A 16,597-nucleotide genomic window follows, 5' to 3' on the forward strand; every position below is an offset into this window, starting at 1 on the left:
ATGATACAGATGGAAAAATCTGTGAGGATTTCCCCTTCAATTTTATTCTCTTATCTCAGGTCTGAAACAAAAGAGGAAATTATTGAGAAAAACAGAGAAGCAGAGATTCAATGTCTAGAAAGAACTGGGAGCAGAGTCACAAATTTCCCCATTTTCTCTCCCTTTAGATCTTATCCACCATGTATTTGACATAATCTGGTAATGACACAATTTGGTTAGTAAAGCAACCAAAGTTTGTCTTCACTGACAAACATTACACAATGAACCAGAAACATGGGCAAAAATCTTTCTTTGGAGCAAAAGAAAAGTGAAGGGATCCCTGGGTGGCTCAGTGGTTTAGCGCCTGCCTTCAGCCCAGGGTGTGATCCTGGAGTCCCGGGATTGAATCCCACATCAGGCTACCTGCATGGAGCCTGCTTCTCTCTCTGCCTGTGTCTCTGCCTCTCTCTCTCTCTCTCTCTCTCTCTCTCTCTTTTGGTGTCTCTCATGAATAAAGAAAATCTTTAAAAAAAAAAAAAAAAGAAAAGAAAAGAAAAGAGAAGTGAAGCTCAAAGTTTCCAGCAATGAAGAGAGGTGATGGCTCCAGAGAGAGCAGAGACGGAAATGTGGAGGTTACCATAACAGAACATTGATATGACCCTAATCTGAGTAATTTCATTCCCTACATTGAAAAAACAAAAAAATGTCAAAGTCCTAAACTCAATTTTTCTCAAATGTCTAGAAATCAAATTTAACCACAGAGTTAGGGAGCTCCTGAATATAAATATCATAGAAAACACAAAGGAAAACAAACCCAAAATATAAAATATAGGGAAATCTCTGCTCTGATGAACCAAAAGATCAATTACAATGCAGATCAGAATATATTCCCATAATACTTAAAGATGTAAAGTTCATCTTGTCATAAGATAAAAAAGGATCTATGTTCAGATTTTCAGGCATTAGCATTATATGAGTATGCAACAATATATTAGGTATTTAATTGCACATGAAAAAAAGAATATGGTTGAAATACAAGCTCTTTTACAAAGACTATACAAATTCTATGATATCTCTTTTTTGTTTTTATCAAAGAATTTTTTAAAATATCAATAGCATTCTCTACATTTTATTGGGTGTGCCTTAAAAGGCCAATGGATATAACTTCTTGCATTAAAACACAACTTGTTTTTATCTTTTTATTATAAATCAAATGCACATTTTAAAATTTCTTTTAAGTTTCCTCAGTGCCTAATCCAGTGCTTTGTAAAGATTATGGGCAAGATAAATAAAAACTAAAACCTCAAAGATGGTTGGGACGCTAGAAGTCAAAAGTTATATAAAATATCCTCTATGTCTATGTTATTTTTCTGGACCTAACAGTCTAGCAAGCATAGCAAAGCAAAAAAGAAAGCACAGAAGGATATAAGGGAATAATAAAAAATTTATATTCATTAAATCTCTCTATCACCTTTTTTGGTGCAGATAGTGGTAAGATAGAAAGCAGCATTTTTTGAACTAATAAGTTTTACTCAGTTTCCTTGCCTTAAAAAATTTGACATATACTAGATCAGAAAAAAGTCAGACCCACAAACTATGTTTACTAGAATATTAATAAACTGTCCTGAATATTGCTTCATAGTTCTAAAAGAAGCAAAATACTTTATAGTATTTACAAGTGAATAATTCCAAAAAGAATATGATTTTTTTAATGCTCCTACTTCTGCAAGCCATACCTCAGGATAGATCACATGTAACTTCCAGAAATTTAGAGCATGTTGATATTTAGGCTTCTCTGAAAACATTTCATTATTTGACATACGTTCAAATAAAATTAAAGTAGTTGCATACCTGTCTTCAATAGTTGTTAAGTAAGCCTTCTCATTTATACAGGTTTGGTTAGCTTCTGTAAATGTTGAAAGTGTGTGTCCAATCAAATAGCAGTAAAAGCCATGTCTTTTCCAGCCCTGTTAATGTTATCAAGCAGATTATCATGGATACTGATTAAATAATATTATTTCAGTAATTCCTCTACCATGAAACATAAATTGATAAATAATAGGAGTATGTGGAGAACACAAATCTGGAAAATTTGAAATGCAATGAAAAATATTTATATGAATAAAGAAAACAGTAGTACATTGTTCCTCTTAGGACAAATTATGCCACAAAACTAGAGGCAGGACATTTACTCTCACCACTCCTGTTACATCTTCCAACAAAAGTGATTTTTGAAATGCTTACTGAGGACCCTGAACAGAATGGCGAAGATTTCAGTGTTAGAAGAAGTAACCACAGGAAATAATTTGCTGAGTAGCAAGCCTAGTTGCCTACTGAAGCCAAAAGTAGGTAGTGACTGTAAAGCTGTATCATCTGGTCCTAGGAGAATAATTATCACACTTATGGCAACATGATTCTGCATGGTTCTTCTCCCATACTTCAAACACACAGAAATGCTAAATAAAAACATAACAATAAAAAAAATCCATGCATGAGGAAACCTTCAGGAACCAAAAACATATAGAAAACTAAAATGGTAGAATGGGAAATGCTCAAGCTGAGACTGTAGTTGTCCTGTCATGTACTAGACCTAGACTAGGGTCCTAGGGTCTCAGGGTAGGGGTACTAAATGTCCGTATAAATGAGGGTATTTGGCTATCAGACCACCTGAGGCAGGGAAATGGAACTGAAGTCCTTACATAAAGATCATACTGACTGGGGTGCCTGGGTGGCTCAGATAAGTGGCTGACTCCTAATTTCAGCTCAAGTCATGATCTCAGGGCCCTGGGATCAAGCTCCCTGTTGGGTTCTGCACTCAGTGGGGAGTCTTTTTGAGAATTCTCTCTCCCTCTGCCCCTCCCCCCACCCACTTGAGCGCTCTCTTCCTCTCTCTCTCAAATAAATGATTTTTTTTTTAAAGATGATACCCACTAAGGGGAGCCCCTCCAGGAAAGTAGAGTGAGAAAACTATATTCACAGAACCAGGCAGTGGCAGATTCTTGTCATCTGCTTGGGCTTCTAGGTATAGGAAAAAAAATTCTTCAGTTAAAAATAAATAGTGATTATGTGTCAGAGATGGGTGCTGGTCCCCAACTTGACATTGTTCACGTTGTATTAGAATCCACAGCCAAGTCATAAAATAAATCTTGGTTTACAAAAGGAGAAATTCCTCGGTACTCAGGTAAGTAAAATGCAGAACTACACAACTGAAATATTTCTGCAATACAGGTCATGTATAACTATGACATTTGAGGTGTAGGGTGGAGATGAGATGGGAACTAATCACAGTTGAAAATTATCAATCATGTGAGGCTAATTTTAAGGGAAAGTCAGCAATGTAACATAATAAAACAATTTCAAAAGAATATAAAAATAAGCATGTTTCTGATGATTTAACAAAAGAAGGCAAAAAGAAGCAGAACCAATAATGAAAGATCAAAATGCTATGAACAAAGAACACAAGTATCTGAACACACAAAAAATAGAATTTCTAGAAAAGAAAAAATATAAAGTTAGAAACACAATGACCAGATTAAATATAGAAAATGTGGCTTAGTCAATCAAATGAATGCATCAGAGAGATGAACAAATGAAAAGAGATTTTAAAAGCATGAAGAGAAAACAAAATAATACAATGAGAAGTTTCAAAATCAACCCAAGAAAAGTTTCTGAATCACCGAATAAAATTAATGACTGATGACTTTCAAGAATTAAAAGAAAGAGACAAATTCCAAAAATGAAGAAGCACATGGAGTACCAAACAGAAGAAAATAAATCCAAATTTCAACATATTGTACTAAAAGCCTGCATAATGACAAAGACAATGAGGAGATCTTAAAATCAGAGAGAAGATACAGAGTTCCCACTTTAAAAAAAGCAGAATTAGTCAAATAACAGGAATTCCAATGGCAAAAATAAAGGCCAGGAGAGGGGATCCCTGGGTGGCGCAGCGGTTTGGCGCCTGCCTTTGGCCCAGGGCGCGATCCTGGAGACCCAGGATCGAATCCCACATCGGGCTCCCGGTGCATGGAGCCTGCTTCTTTCTCCCTCTGCCTGTGTCTCTGCCTCTCTCTCTCTCTCTCTGTGACTATCATAAATAAATAAAAAAATGAAAATAAAAAAAAAATAAAGGCCAGGAGAAAATGAAATGATATATACACAGCACTCTATGAAAACTACTGTCAACCTAGCATTTTAAAAGAACCTACCTAAGTTATTATGTAAGATGAAGATGGATCAAAACATTTTCAGATAAAGACAGAGAGTTTTCTACTCCCATATCATTGGTGAAAAAAATCACTAAAAGATTTACTTTGGCAAGAAGGAGTTTAAATCAGGAGGAAGTGGGCTAAAAGTCTACACTGATCAAAGAAACCAATAGATGCCTTAGTGAATCCAGGTCTAAATGCTTGTAGGAATAGCAAAGATAACTAATTGCAGGTGGGAGGTTAAAGAATGAGAAATTAACAAGATGTATAGTTTAGTTAACATATTGAATCCCGGTCAGTTACCTAGCTGTGATCCTGTACTCTAATTACATAAGGGGTTCTCACTGGAGGGAGCAGAGTAGATGGCACAGGGGAATTTTCTGTACTCTCTTTTACAGTTACTTGGGAGTGTAACATTAATTCCAAGTTAAAAAAAATTTATATTTACGTGGAATAATAAACTTCATTTTGTTCAGGAAGCTGAGAAAGATGCTGCTTAACTTCAAGTCAGAAATGTGTGTTAAAAACAGAAGGTTAACCATTAAAAAAAAATTAGAAGTGGAATATGATTCCCATACGTGTAGAGAAGGAAAAGGTGATAAAAACATTCCATAGAACCAGTGGAATGTAAGAAAGGACGCACCAGAAAGGAAAGAAAACAGAATGGTAAACAAAATAAAGCCAAAATAAGATGCTAGAAACAAATACATGAGTATGCAAAAAAAAAAAAAAAAAAAAAAAATCTAAGCTCATGTTTGCCAGGAAAAAGCCAGAGTTCCTCCAATTAGATTTTAAAAAATTAAAATGCAGATACATATTTACAAGAGCCATTCCATGACATAGAACGATTAAAAAGAACTAGTTGGAAAAAAGAGAAAGAAAATACCAAGCAAAAGATAGCTTCTGTGGGCATATTAATATTATTTAAAATTGATTTTACGGTTAAAAGAGCATTATAAATAGGGAAAGTAATTGCATAATTAAAGGATGGATGTATCAGGAAGATACAACATAGACTAAAGTATATAAAACAAAAACTGACAGAATTGCAAGGAGAATATTTTGTCGAACAGACAAAATATTAGGAATATAGAACATCTGAATAATATAAATTAGCTTTTTATCTAGTCAATATCTATAGACCCCTGAAGCCAACAATCAAAGATCATCCTGTTCAAATACACTGAATATGTACAAAAACTATGAATTAGATCATAAAGGCTCAACAAGTAATAACCAGACCTTTATATGACCACAATGCAGTGAAATTAAAATCAACAGTTTCTAATTATTTAGAAACTAAAAACCAAAATTCCCATCCCTACCACCAAACTGCCATCAATATCAACACACACATAAACACTTCTAAATAATTCAAGGATCAAAGAAATCTTAATGGAAATCAAAAATATTTGGAAGTGAATCATAATGAAAGCACTAGACAAGAAAATTTGGTTGATTGGTCCACGGTTCCAAGTTCATCTCTCATTTCTGTAAGAATTCAAAAACACATTCATTTGAATGTCACATCCATTAATCCCACCATTTAAAGTTCCTGATATAATTTCAGATTTCATACTCATCTGTAAGATTCCTTGTCAGCCTGGCAGAGGGAACGTCTGCATAAAATGGCTTAACATTTGTATCTGTCAGATATCCTGAAATATCAGAGACTCAGGACCACTTTGCCCCGGATGTCTCACAAAGGTAGCAATGAATTGAAAACTGATCCCAGATCTGTAGAACACATCTGCGGCTTTGAATTCTCACAAAGATCCCCACACCACGAAGTGCCCAGGCACAGATTAGAAAATAAATAAATTAATTTTAAAAAATCTTATCTTCCTTTGCTAGTGAGTGGATTTTTTGCTGTTATTGTTGTTGTTCCAGTCTTCTCAGCTCTCTAAGGAAGCTACCTATCACAGGTATTTTTAATCTGGTCAAATTATTTAATGTCTCTGAGCTTCACTTTCCTCTTCTGTCTAACTAGGAACATAATATTTATCCTTTAAGATAATTAACTGTACTCAGCAAACAGTTGTGGATATTTTCTTATTTTTCTTATTACCACCTTAATGATTAAATTGGATTTTATCAGACATTGTAGATATGACAATTACTAGACTATACATATAACTTTTATTATACATAGAAACTGTTACATGTATACAGACTTTGATCCATTGTACAGAAGTAATAACATCTAAGGATTTTTTATTATTTATAGAAAATTACAACAATATACACAATCCTGTATATCCATCCCTATGATTAGACAAAGAATATGTAAGTACACTGGTAGTGAAACCAGTAATCTCAGTGTAGAGGCATAGGGTTGGGAGACCAGAGTTCTAGCCTTGCTTCTGTCACTCTAATAAAGTCATGGCTTCTTCCCTGGGCTGAATTCCCAGAGCATAATAATTAAAGGGGGGGGTTTGATTATCACAGAGATATCGTGAACTAGCTCTGATTTTCTGTTTCCGCTCAATGTTTCTTTATGATTTATTTGGACAGTTCTAAATTATGTTTCATGAACTCTCAGCCTTCTGGTGTTTGTTTATAAGATGATCTGATCACAACATGACATGCTTGGAAAGAAAATTAGTTTCTACTTTATTTTTATCCAAGAGAAGTGAGAAAGGTAAAAAAGGGGAAGACAAGACAAAGGAAAAAAAGGGGAAGACAAAAAGGAAAATGATAACCATACACCCTGTATTTTGTAGTTTCTGGATGCTTTTAGAAATTGTTTCACAGAGATCATTTACTTCAACCTCAAAGAATTATAAGAGCTGCAGAGAGGTAGTATTAGCTGACATACAAGTGGGGACAAAGCATAATAACTTGGCATGGCTTTATAACCAGCTATTACCAGCTAATCTGATCCCCTGCTTCCCACTGGAGGGATCTACGGGAAGAATCCCTATCAGAAGCAGCACCCTCAGAAATATTATAAATGGAGAAAATGACAGGACAGTTTGCTATCCAAAACTTGCGGTTATCTATGGGAAATGTTTCTACAAACCATAGGATCACTGACTACCAATGCCTCAATGACCCTTCTTCCATGACTATAACTCACTATAGTCTCATTGCCCTCACCAGGCTCCATAGAAGTGTGGTTTTATTTTCTGTTCTCATTCCCCCATTTGGGGCAGGAGAATTGCCATGATGTTCTTTAAGCTGCTACTGACCACATGCACCCGTATTACCTGTAGAAGACACCCAAAGATGCTTTTGGGGAGAACAATGATACCAAACACTAATGATAACCCATTGGATGGTTAAACAGTTAGAACACATGGCTGGCTACCTAAACAATAATAAAGCACTTTCACAGCCAAAAAATAAAGCCAAGGCATCACATAATATTTTCTACTCTGAAGTTATTGTGCATGTTCTATACTCACTTTCTGGCAGCCTGTTTCTGCTTTCACTGTTCCTGTGGGCTGGGTTTGAGATTTCATCTTACAGATGTAGTCAAGAGGTCTCTCGCAGGCTCGATCTGCCCAGTACCCATCCTGCAGAAAGCAAAGAGAAAAACAATGAATGATTATCAGTTGTTTGGCTCTGAGGCTGTTTCCTTACAATCAGGCCTCAGGAAAAAAAATAAATAAAAAGGTTCTTAAGAGAAAAATGGTATCTCTGAAAGGAAAGGTAAATTGACATTTAATAAGTGAATAGCAAATTTGATTCTGGCTGCAAAGATGTGAAAAGAGATTGCAGCCCCAATGTGTTTTTCTATTTTGGCTGTCCATGCCACTGTAGAGTAGAGGGATCTAAAGAGAAACTAAGAAAAGCTTGTAAGTTCTTAAGTGATGGTGTCAAAAGAAGGTCTATACACAGCCTCTTCTATCAGCTGCTTTCAAGTGGTTTCAAGTGGTTTCCTCTTCCTAGGACCCACTTCTTCCTATCCTTTCAATAGTTAACACCTACTCTTTTCTTTAGCTTTCAATTAATCACAATGAAAACAACCCCAATGATGAAATAGCCTCTAATACTTACTGAACAGTAGGTTTGGGCCAGTCACTGTGCTTGTTTTATGCATCAACCCATTTAATCCTTTGCCCATCATTAAGTTGGGTACAATTATTATGCCTATCTTATAAATGAGAAAAATAAGCCATGCATCAAAACCCAGCCTCTTGCCACCATGTTCATCATCCATTAGCAAAAGATAATTTGATGATATTCTTTAGTCACTAAAGTCGTATTTAAGGACATGGAAGCAATCTTCTCATACATCTCCATGTAACCTAAAAGAACAAATGTAGCTCTCCAAGTACAGACTGCAGACTGTGGTATGTGGATGTACTTAAGTACATCTACTCAGAGCAACCAGTCAGAAATAGAACCAAGCTCTCATTTGACCAGTCAAATCTACTCAGAGCAACCAGTCAGAAATAGAACCAAGCTCTCATTTGACCAGGCAAGCTCTATATATTGCCATTTAGAACCCAGCACAGGAACAATATGAATATGGGTTATTGGTTAATTTCACCCTTGAACTGAATGTTTCTGTCTCTTGCTTTTTTTTGTCCCCTTAGAAATTTCACCTTGCTAAACAACTGAAATGTAGATAGATCACCTAGACTAGAAACAATCTAAATGATTATATGAGTGAGTGAGGCAGGAGGGAAAATACCCTCAGGCTTTTGCTAGGTATCAGCAAATACAGTTGCCTTACCTTGCCTTTCATGACGACACAATCTTCCTGCCTGTTGTTTTCATGGCTTGGTTCCCCACGAAGCCATTTAGTAAATGTTACAGGGGTCCCATCACTCCACTCAAAATACATTTGAATCTTGATGTCATTTAAGCCAATCCATAACTCATCATTTGGCTCTAAACAGGAAGAAAAACAGAAAAGTAACATACACATATTTTCTTTCCAAAAATCAGGTTATCAGGAAAGAAAGGTCCCTGTTTTATTAGCAGAGGTCTATTCCCTTAATATTATAACAGATAAAAGAGCATCCTCTTGAGTGTTAATCTGAGTTGCCTACTACATTTTATGTTGTCAATATTAGTTTACACAATGTATTCTTTATATTATGAATGCAACTTTATTCTTTTATTGTGTGAGTATAACTTATATCTCATGGCAGTTGCTAAAATGAAGCTGAAGTTGATCCATCATTACTCCCTATTTTGTGAAGTTACTTTTTTGGTTATAAATAACTTTCCATATCTACTGCACACTCAGTGTTGGATATATGATAACTTCCTTATATATTAATCTATTCGACGGTTATTAAACTCATGAATGTTTTAAAGTACTATTAAAAACCACTTGTAGGGATGCCTGGGTGGCTCAGCAGTTTGGCGCCTGCCTTCGGCCCAGGGTATGATCCTGGAGTCCCGGGATCAAGTTCCACGTCAGGCTCCCTGCATGGAAGTTGCTTCTCCCTCTGCCTATGTCTCTGCCTCTCTCTCTCTCTCTCTGTATATCTCTCATGAATAAATAAATAAAATCTGTAAAAAAAAAAAAAACACTTCTATTTTATTACTATGCTATTTTGAAGAACATACTGGGTGTTCCCATTAAAGCTCAATATCTATAATAAGAGTGAGAAGATATATAAACTGAGGGGTTGAACTGTCTCTCCTGACATTTGGGACTTATTTATTCGTCTATAAATATAAATGAATATGAAGTCATTTTCACTATAAAATACCAGAAAAAATTCAAACAAGTAAAGGTTAAAACAAAAACAACCAGGTACAGATATAAGATGTGACCATTTTGTTTTATTCTATGAAGAACATTGATGATCTTATCTGTAGTTAGAATTCTAAAAATTCTAAATGTTTTAACTAAAATGGGATAAAATTTAAGGCCTAAACTTTCATGGCTAGAAACATATATATTTGCAAATTCAAAAAAAAGAAAGAATAGACAATGTCTATTTAGTTTGTACTACTGGAAATGTCATTATGAATGTCTGACTTATGTTCTTTACATGGTAAAAATAAAATTACTCGCCAAAGGATTACAAACATGATGTTGCAGTAGAAAATGAGAAAAATGCCATACCATATAGGAATTTCCCTAAATGGTTTCATCTCTTCCTCCTAAAAGTTGTCACTCAACTTTGCTTTTGGAGAAGTCTCTATTGGCCCATTGCCAGCCCCTGCAGATGTTTCCAGTACCATGAAGCATGAATGACATCGCCAGGATGATCCCCTTTTCCTTTCACTTAATTTGGGAGATCATGATCTTTTGGGCAGAAAATATAAGCTTCAAAATGACCTCATGTGCCCTTCTAGGATTTAGATTGAAGACTAATAAAAATGTAAACTCTCAAGTCCCACAATTAAAGTATTAAGAGTTCCCTATAAACATTTTTTCTCACTAAATTGTGCACCTCCCTCTAGTTTTTATAATTCCTAAGCACAATCTAGATTCTATAAAAATACACAATACACAAGTTTAAAAAGTTGTTAGACCAATTGTTATGAATCAGTTAGGGAAGCTGTCTTAGTTGATGTAGTCATAACTTATGTGGGCAAGTGTCAATTTCTCCATTGCGTTTCCACAATTAATATAAAAATATTTTTTAAAAAGAGATATTGTCTCAACTACTTAAAGAGTTTTCTAGGCTTTTGATTTAGAAACAATAATTTTGTTTACCTTTACTTTTATTTGTTTTTATCTATATTATTGTTACTGTTTTAAATAAATCAGCCTATCAACAATAAAGAAGGGAAGATTTCCCAGTGAAAAAGTATTAATTCCTAATCTGAATTGTAGAACAACCTTTGCCAGAGGCAGCTCCAAACAGCAGCAGCATATGAAGATCCTGAACTCAACTCCTCCAACGGATACAACAAATCTATAGCTACCTATGGAACAATTCCTCTGAAAGGAACCTGACAGCTAGCTGAACCACTATTCTACAACAAAAGATAAAAAGGCCATGTTGAGATGGCTAGGAGAAGCAGAGACTTAGTCCTGCCAAAAACCCACCATCAGGAGGGGTCTCACAAATATGGAACTCCTTCCTAAAGAGCAAGGAATTTGTGTCTCACATCAGGCACCCCAACTCTCAGGATGTGTACTAGAAATGAGACCCTAAAACATCTGGTTTTGAAAACCAATGGGGCTCAAATCCAAGAGAACCATAGGGTTGTCAGAACAGAGGTCTCACATGCAGTGGCACTCAACCCAAAGCCCAAGGCAAAAGCAGCAGTTTGAAAAGATCCTAGACCATATTCAAAAGAGATTCATTTGCTAATCTTAAAAATTGCTGGGGGTGGGGGGGTGGCAAAAGTCTGTTGGAAATCTCTCCAGAGAAAACAGTGCAGAAAGGCACCATTCTTACATTCTTCCTCTACTTTGCTAGTGTGGGGACTTAATAGGTGCTATTTTTGTACTATCAATCTAATCAGGTAATGCAATTCCATCACACTGATGCTGTAGCCCTGCCAGAGGCAGTAGGTGAGGGCCCCACACCTCCTTCCACTACTACAGCCCCCTCCCAAAAACAGCAAGCAGCACTTTGCCTCCCTACATCCCTTCAATGCACAGCCCACACAAAGGATGCCCCTTGAGTCCTGGGCTTTGGTAGCCAGAGTTGGGGGACAGTTTCTGGGCCCCGTAAGTCTGAAACATTGGAGAGACAATTCAAGAAACAGCTAATGATTAAAGCAAAGTTAGATGGTAAGGATCATCACCCACACAGGGCCACCACTTTAAGACAGAGAGGTAGCTGATTCCTGACACACAGAATCCAACAGAGAGTTAAACAAATTGTAGAAACAGAGGAATATGTTCCAAGTTTTTTTTAAATGAAACTCCAGAAAAAACTTAAAGAAATAGAAATAAATAATTTACATATACAGAACATTCCATTCCCAAACAGCTGAATATATAGTCTTCTCAAGTACACAGGAATCTGCTCAAAGATAGGTCACATGTGAGGCCACAAAATAAGTCTCAATAAATTTAAGAATACTGAAATCATATCAAGCATTTTTTCAACCACAATGGTATAAAACTAGAAATCAACTACAAAAAGGATACAGGAAAAAATCAGGAATAAATTGAGATTTTTAAAAATGCTACTGAAAAATCAATAAGGTAGTAAAAAGATCAAAGGAGATATAAAAAAATACCCTCAGACAAATGAAATGTAAATAAACATACCAAAATCTATGGGATACAGCAAAAACATTCTAAGAAGGAAGTTCACAGCAATACAAAGTTTCTACCTCAAGAAAAAAGAAAAATCTCAAATAAATGATCTAACTCTACACCTAAAGGAACTAGAAAAAGAAGAAAAAAATGAAGTCCAAAGTTAGTAGAAGGAAGGAAATAATAAAGATCAGAACAAAAATAAATGAGAAACTAAAAAGGCAACAAAAAGACCAATGAAACTAAGAGTTAGTTCTTTGAAAAGATAAACAAAAATGACAAACTTTTAGTTAGATTCAATCAGATAAAAAGAAAGGTGCAAATAAATAAAAATAGAAATGAAAGAGGAAAAATTACAACTGATACCAAAGAAATACAAAGTATCATAAGAGACTACTGTGAGTAATTATATTCCTACAAATTAGACAACTCAGAAGAAGTGGATAATTCCTAGATATATACAATCTTCTAAGACTGGACATGAAGAAATAGAAAATAGAAAATCTGAACAGACCAATTACTAGTAAAAAGACTGAATCAGTAATCAAAAGAAAAAAAAAAAAAAAAACAGCAAACTGAAGTCCAAGATCAGATGGCTTCACCAGTGAATTCTACCAAACATTCAAAGAAGACTTAAAACTTATTTTTCTCAACTCTTCCAAAAAATTGAATAGGAAAGAAAACTCTCAAACTTATTTTATGAGACCTGTATTACCTTGATACCAAAATCAAAGGCATCACAAAAAACAAAAAAAAAAAAGAATCCCTGATGAACACAGAAGCAAAATCCTCAACAAAATGTTAGCAAACAGAAATCAACAATGCCTTAAAAGGATCAAATACCACGATCAAATGGGATTTATTTCAGGCATGTGAGGATGGTTCAGTATCTGCAAGTCAGTCAATGTAATACACCATCATTAACAAAATGAAAATCGTATTATCATCTTGAGGCATCTGGGTGGCTCAATTAGTTAAGCATTAAACTATTGACTTTGGCTCAGTGTTTTGAGCTATTGGGCTCCATGCTGGGTGTGGAACCTGCCTAAGATTGTCTCCCTTTCCTTCTGCCTCTCCCTCCACTCATGCTTGCTCTCTAAAAAAATTTTTAATTTAATTTTAAAAATAATATCAATAGAGGCAGAAAAAGCAACTGAAAAATCAATATTTATTTATGATAAAATCTCTCAATCAATTGGAAATAGACAGAATGTACCTTAACATAATAACACCATATATGGTGTGCCCACAACTAAGGTACTCAATAATAAAAAGCTGAAGGCTTTTCCCTTAAAACAAGAAAAAGAGGGGCATCTGGGAGCCTCAGCGGTTGAGCATCTGCCTTTGGCTCAGGTCATGATCCTGGAGTCCCAGGATCAAGTCCTTAATCAGGCTCCCCATGGGAGCCTGTAATTTTTCCTCTTTCATTTCTATTTTTATTTATTTGCACCTTTCTTTTTATCTGATTGAATCTAACTAAAGGTTTGTCAGTTTTGTTTATCTTTTCAAAAAACTAATTCTTAGTTTCATTGGTCTTTTTGTTGCCTTTTTAGTTTCTCCCTCTGCCTATGTCTCTGTCTCTTTCTCTGTGTCTCTCATAAATAAATAAAATCTTTATTTAAAAAAAAAAAGAAAAAGAAAAGGATGCCTGCCCATTTTCCCCAGTTTTACTCAACATTATATTAGAAGTCTAGCCAGAGCAATTAGGCAGGAATAAGAAATAAAAGGTATCTAAATTAGAAAGGAAGAAGTAAAATTATCACTATTTGCAGCTGACATGATTTCATAGACAACTCTAAAGACTCCACCAAAAAAATTGTTAAAATTAATAAACAAATTCAATAAAATTGCAGGATACAAATTAATACATAAAACTTTGTTGCCTTTTTATATGCTAACAATGAACTATAAGAAAGAGAAATTAAGAAAACAATTCCATTTTCAATTGCATCAAAAAGAATAAAATACCTAGGAATAATTTAACCAAAAAGGTAAAAGCCTTGTACACTGAAAATTATAAAACTTGATGAATGAAATTGAGGAAGAAACAAATAAATATAAAGATAGTCCATGTTCATGGATTGGAGAATTAATATTATAAAAATGTCCCTATTACCCAAAGTAATATATAGATTCAATGCAATCCCTATCAAAATATCAATGTCGTTTTTCACAGAAATATAATGAACCTAAAATTTGTATGGAACCACAAAAGATCCCAAACAGCAAAAGCAATCTTGAGAAAGAACAAATGTAGAGGTATCACACTCCTAGATTTCAAACAATATTACAAAGCCAAAGTAATCAAAACAGCATGGTTTCAGCATAAAAGCAGACACACATCAATGGAACAGAATAATGAGCCTGGAAATAAACCAATGTATATATGGTCAATTAATTTACAACAAAGATGGTAAGAATATACTTTGAGGAAAGGACAGTCTCTTCAGTAAATTATGTTAGGAAAACTGGAAGCCACTTACAAAAGAATGAAACAGGACCACTATCTTACACCATAAACACAAATTCATTCAAAATAAAGACTTAAAAATAAGCCCAGAAACCATAAAACTCCTAGAAAAAAAAAAAACATAAGCAGTAAGCTCCTTAACATTGTTTTTGGCAGTATTTTTTAGCTCTGACTCAAAAGGCAATGGCAACAAAAGTAAAAATAGTCAAATGGGACTACATCAAACCAAAAAGCTTCTGCTCAGCATAAGAAAGCATCAACAAAATGAAAAGGCAACCTACTGAATGGAAGAAGATATTTGCAGACCAAATGTTCATTAAGGGTTTATATCTAAACTATATGAAGAATTCATACAGTTCAATAACAAAAAAAAATCTGATTTAAAAATAGGTAGATAACGTGAATTGACATTTTTTCAAACAGTACATAAAGATGGCAAACAGATACATGAAAAGATGCTCAAAACCGCCAGCCATCAGGGAAGTGCAAATTAAAACCATAATGAGATATTACCCAATGTGTGTCAGGATGACTATTATCAAAAGGACAAGAAATAACAAGTGTCGGCAATAATGGAGAGAAAAGGGAAACTTTGTGGGCTGTGGTCGGAGTATAAATCGGTGCAGCCACTATAGAAAACAATGTTGAGGTTCCTCAACAAGTTAAAAATAGGTCTACCATATGATACAGTGATTCCGCTTCTGGGTATTTACCCAAAGAAAACACTAACTCAAAAAGACACATGCACCTCCAATATTCCTTGCAGCATTATGTACAATAGCCAAGATATAGAAGTAGTCTAAGTGTCTGTCAATGGATGAATAAATGAAGAATACATTTCATATATATATTCCATTGTAAAAAAAAAATATATATATATATATTCCATTGTGTATACACACACACACACACTGGAATACTACAAAACCATAAAAAAAGATTAAAATCTTTCCATTTACAACAACATGGATGGATGGAGCTTGAAGGCATTATACTAAATGAAATCAGAGACAAATACCCTTTAATATCACTTATATGTGAAATCTAAAAAAGCAAAACAAATGAATAAATAAAATAAAACTCATAGATACAGAGACTGGATTTGTGGTGGCCAGACATCATGGTGGGCGGTTGTTGGGGGAAGATGGGTGAGAGGGTCTAGAAGTACAAATTTCAGGAGCACCTGGGTGGCTCAGTCAGTTAAGGACCAGGTCATGAGCTCTAGGTCCAGGGATCGAGCCCTGTGTTAGGCTCCCCCACTCAGCAAGGAGCCGGCTTGTCCCTCTGCCCCTCCTCTCACTCATACTCTCTCCCTCTCTCAAATAAATAAATAAAATCTTTTTTTTACAAAAAATATGAACTTCCAACTATAAAATTAAAAAGTTATGGAGATGTAATGCACAGCATGGTGACCACAGTCAAAATTGGTAAATAGGTTTATTGTGGTGATCACTTTGGAATGAATACAAATGTGGCATCATTATGTTAGATATCTGAAACTAATAAAATGTCAGCTATACTTCAATAAAAAAATAAATGAAAGCAACCTTTGTCAGTCAACTTCCCTACATAACTACAGTAATAAACATAAGCTGCTTCTTTTACTATATCATGTTATATAAAGTAGAGAAAGATTTGCACTTTGGGTCTGTGGTATCTTAACTAATCTGTTTTCCAGATTCATTTGCAAACTTTATTACCTGCTGTAAGTATCATGACTTGGATACTATGATATTATTCAGACATATCAGTCTTGATTACATTATTATCTTCTAGTCTGAATTCTCCAGAATGCGTAGTTAGAGA

At 34.9% G+C, this 16,597-nt stretch overlaps 1 protein-coding gene across 4 annotated transcripts in view; it reads right to left on the reverse strand.

Moving 5' to 3' along the window:
- Positions 1-16,597, reverse strand: part of MRC1 (mannose receptor C-type 1) — a 95,353-nt gene that overhangs the window by 41,130 nt on the left and 37,626 nt on the right. For all 4 annotated transcript variants that reach the window (XM_072825650.1, XM_072825649.1, XM_072825648.1 and 1 more), the window contains 3 exons: positions 8,872-9,029; positions 7,595-7,705; positions 1,831-1,946 (listed from right to left, as the gene is read on the reverse strand). In XM_072825650.1, coding sequence (XP_072681751.1) covers positions 1,831-1,946; positions 7,595-7,705; positions 8,872-9,029 — 385 coding nt within the window. The remainder of the gene's footprint in view (positions 1-1,830; positions 1,947-7,594; positions 7,706-8,871; positions 9,030-16,597) is intronic.

The sequence above is a fragment of the Canis lupus genome, chromosome 5 (assembly GCF_048164855.1).
Source record: "Canis lupus baileyi chromosome 5, mCanLup2.hap1, whole genome shotgun sequence".
Classification (NCBI taxonomy): domain Eukaryota; kingdom Metazoa; phylum Chordata; class Mammalia; order Carnivora; family Canidae; genus Canis; species Canis lupus.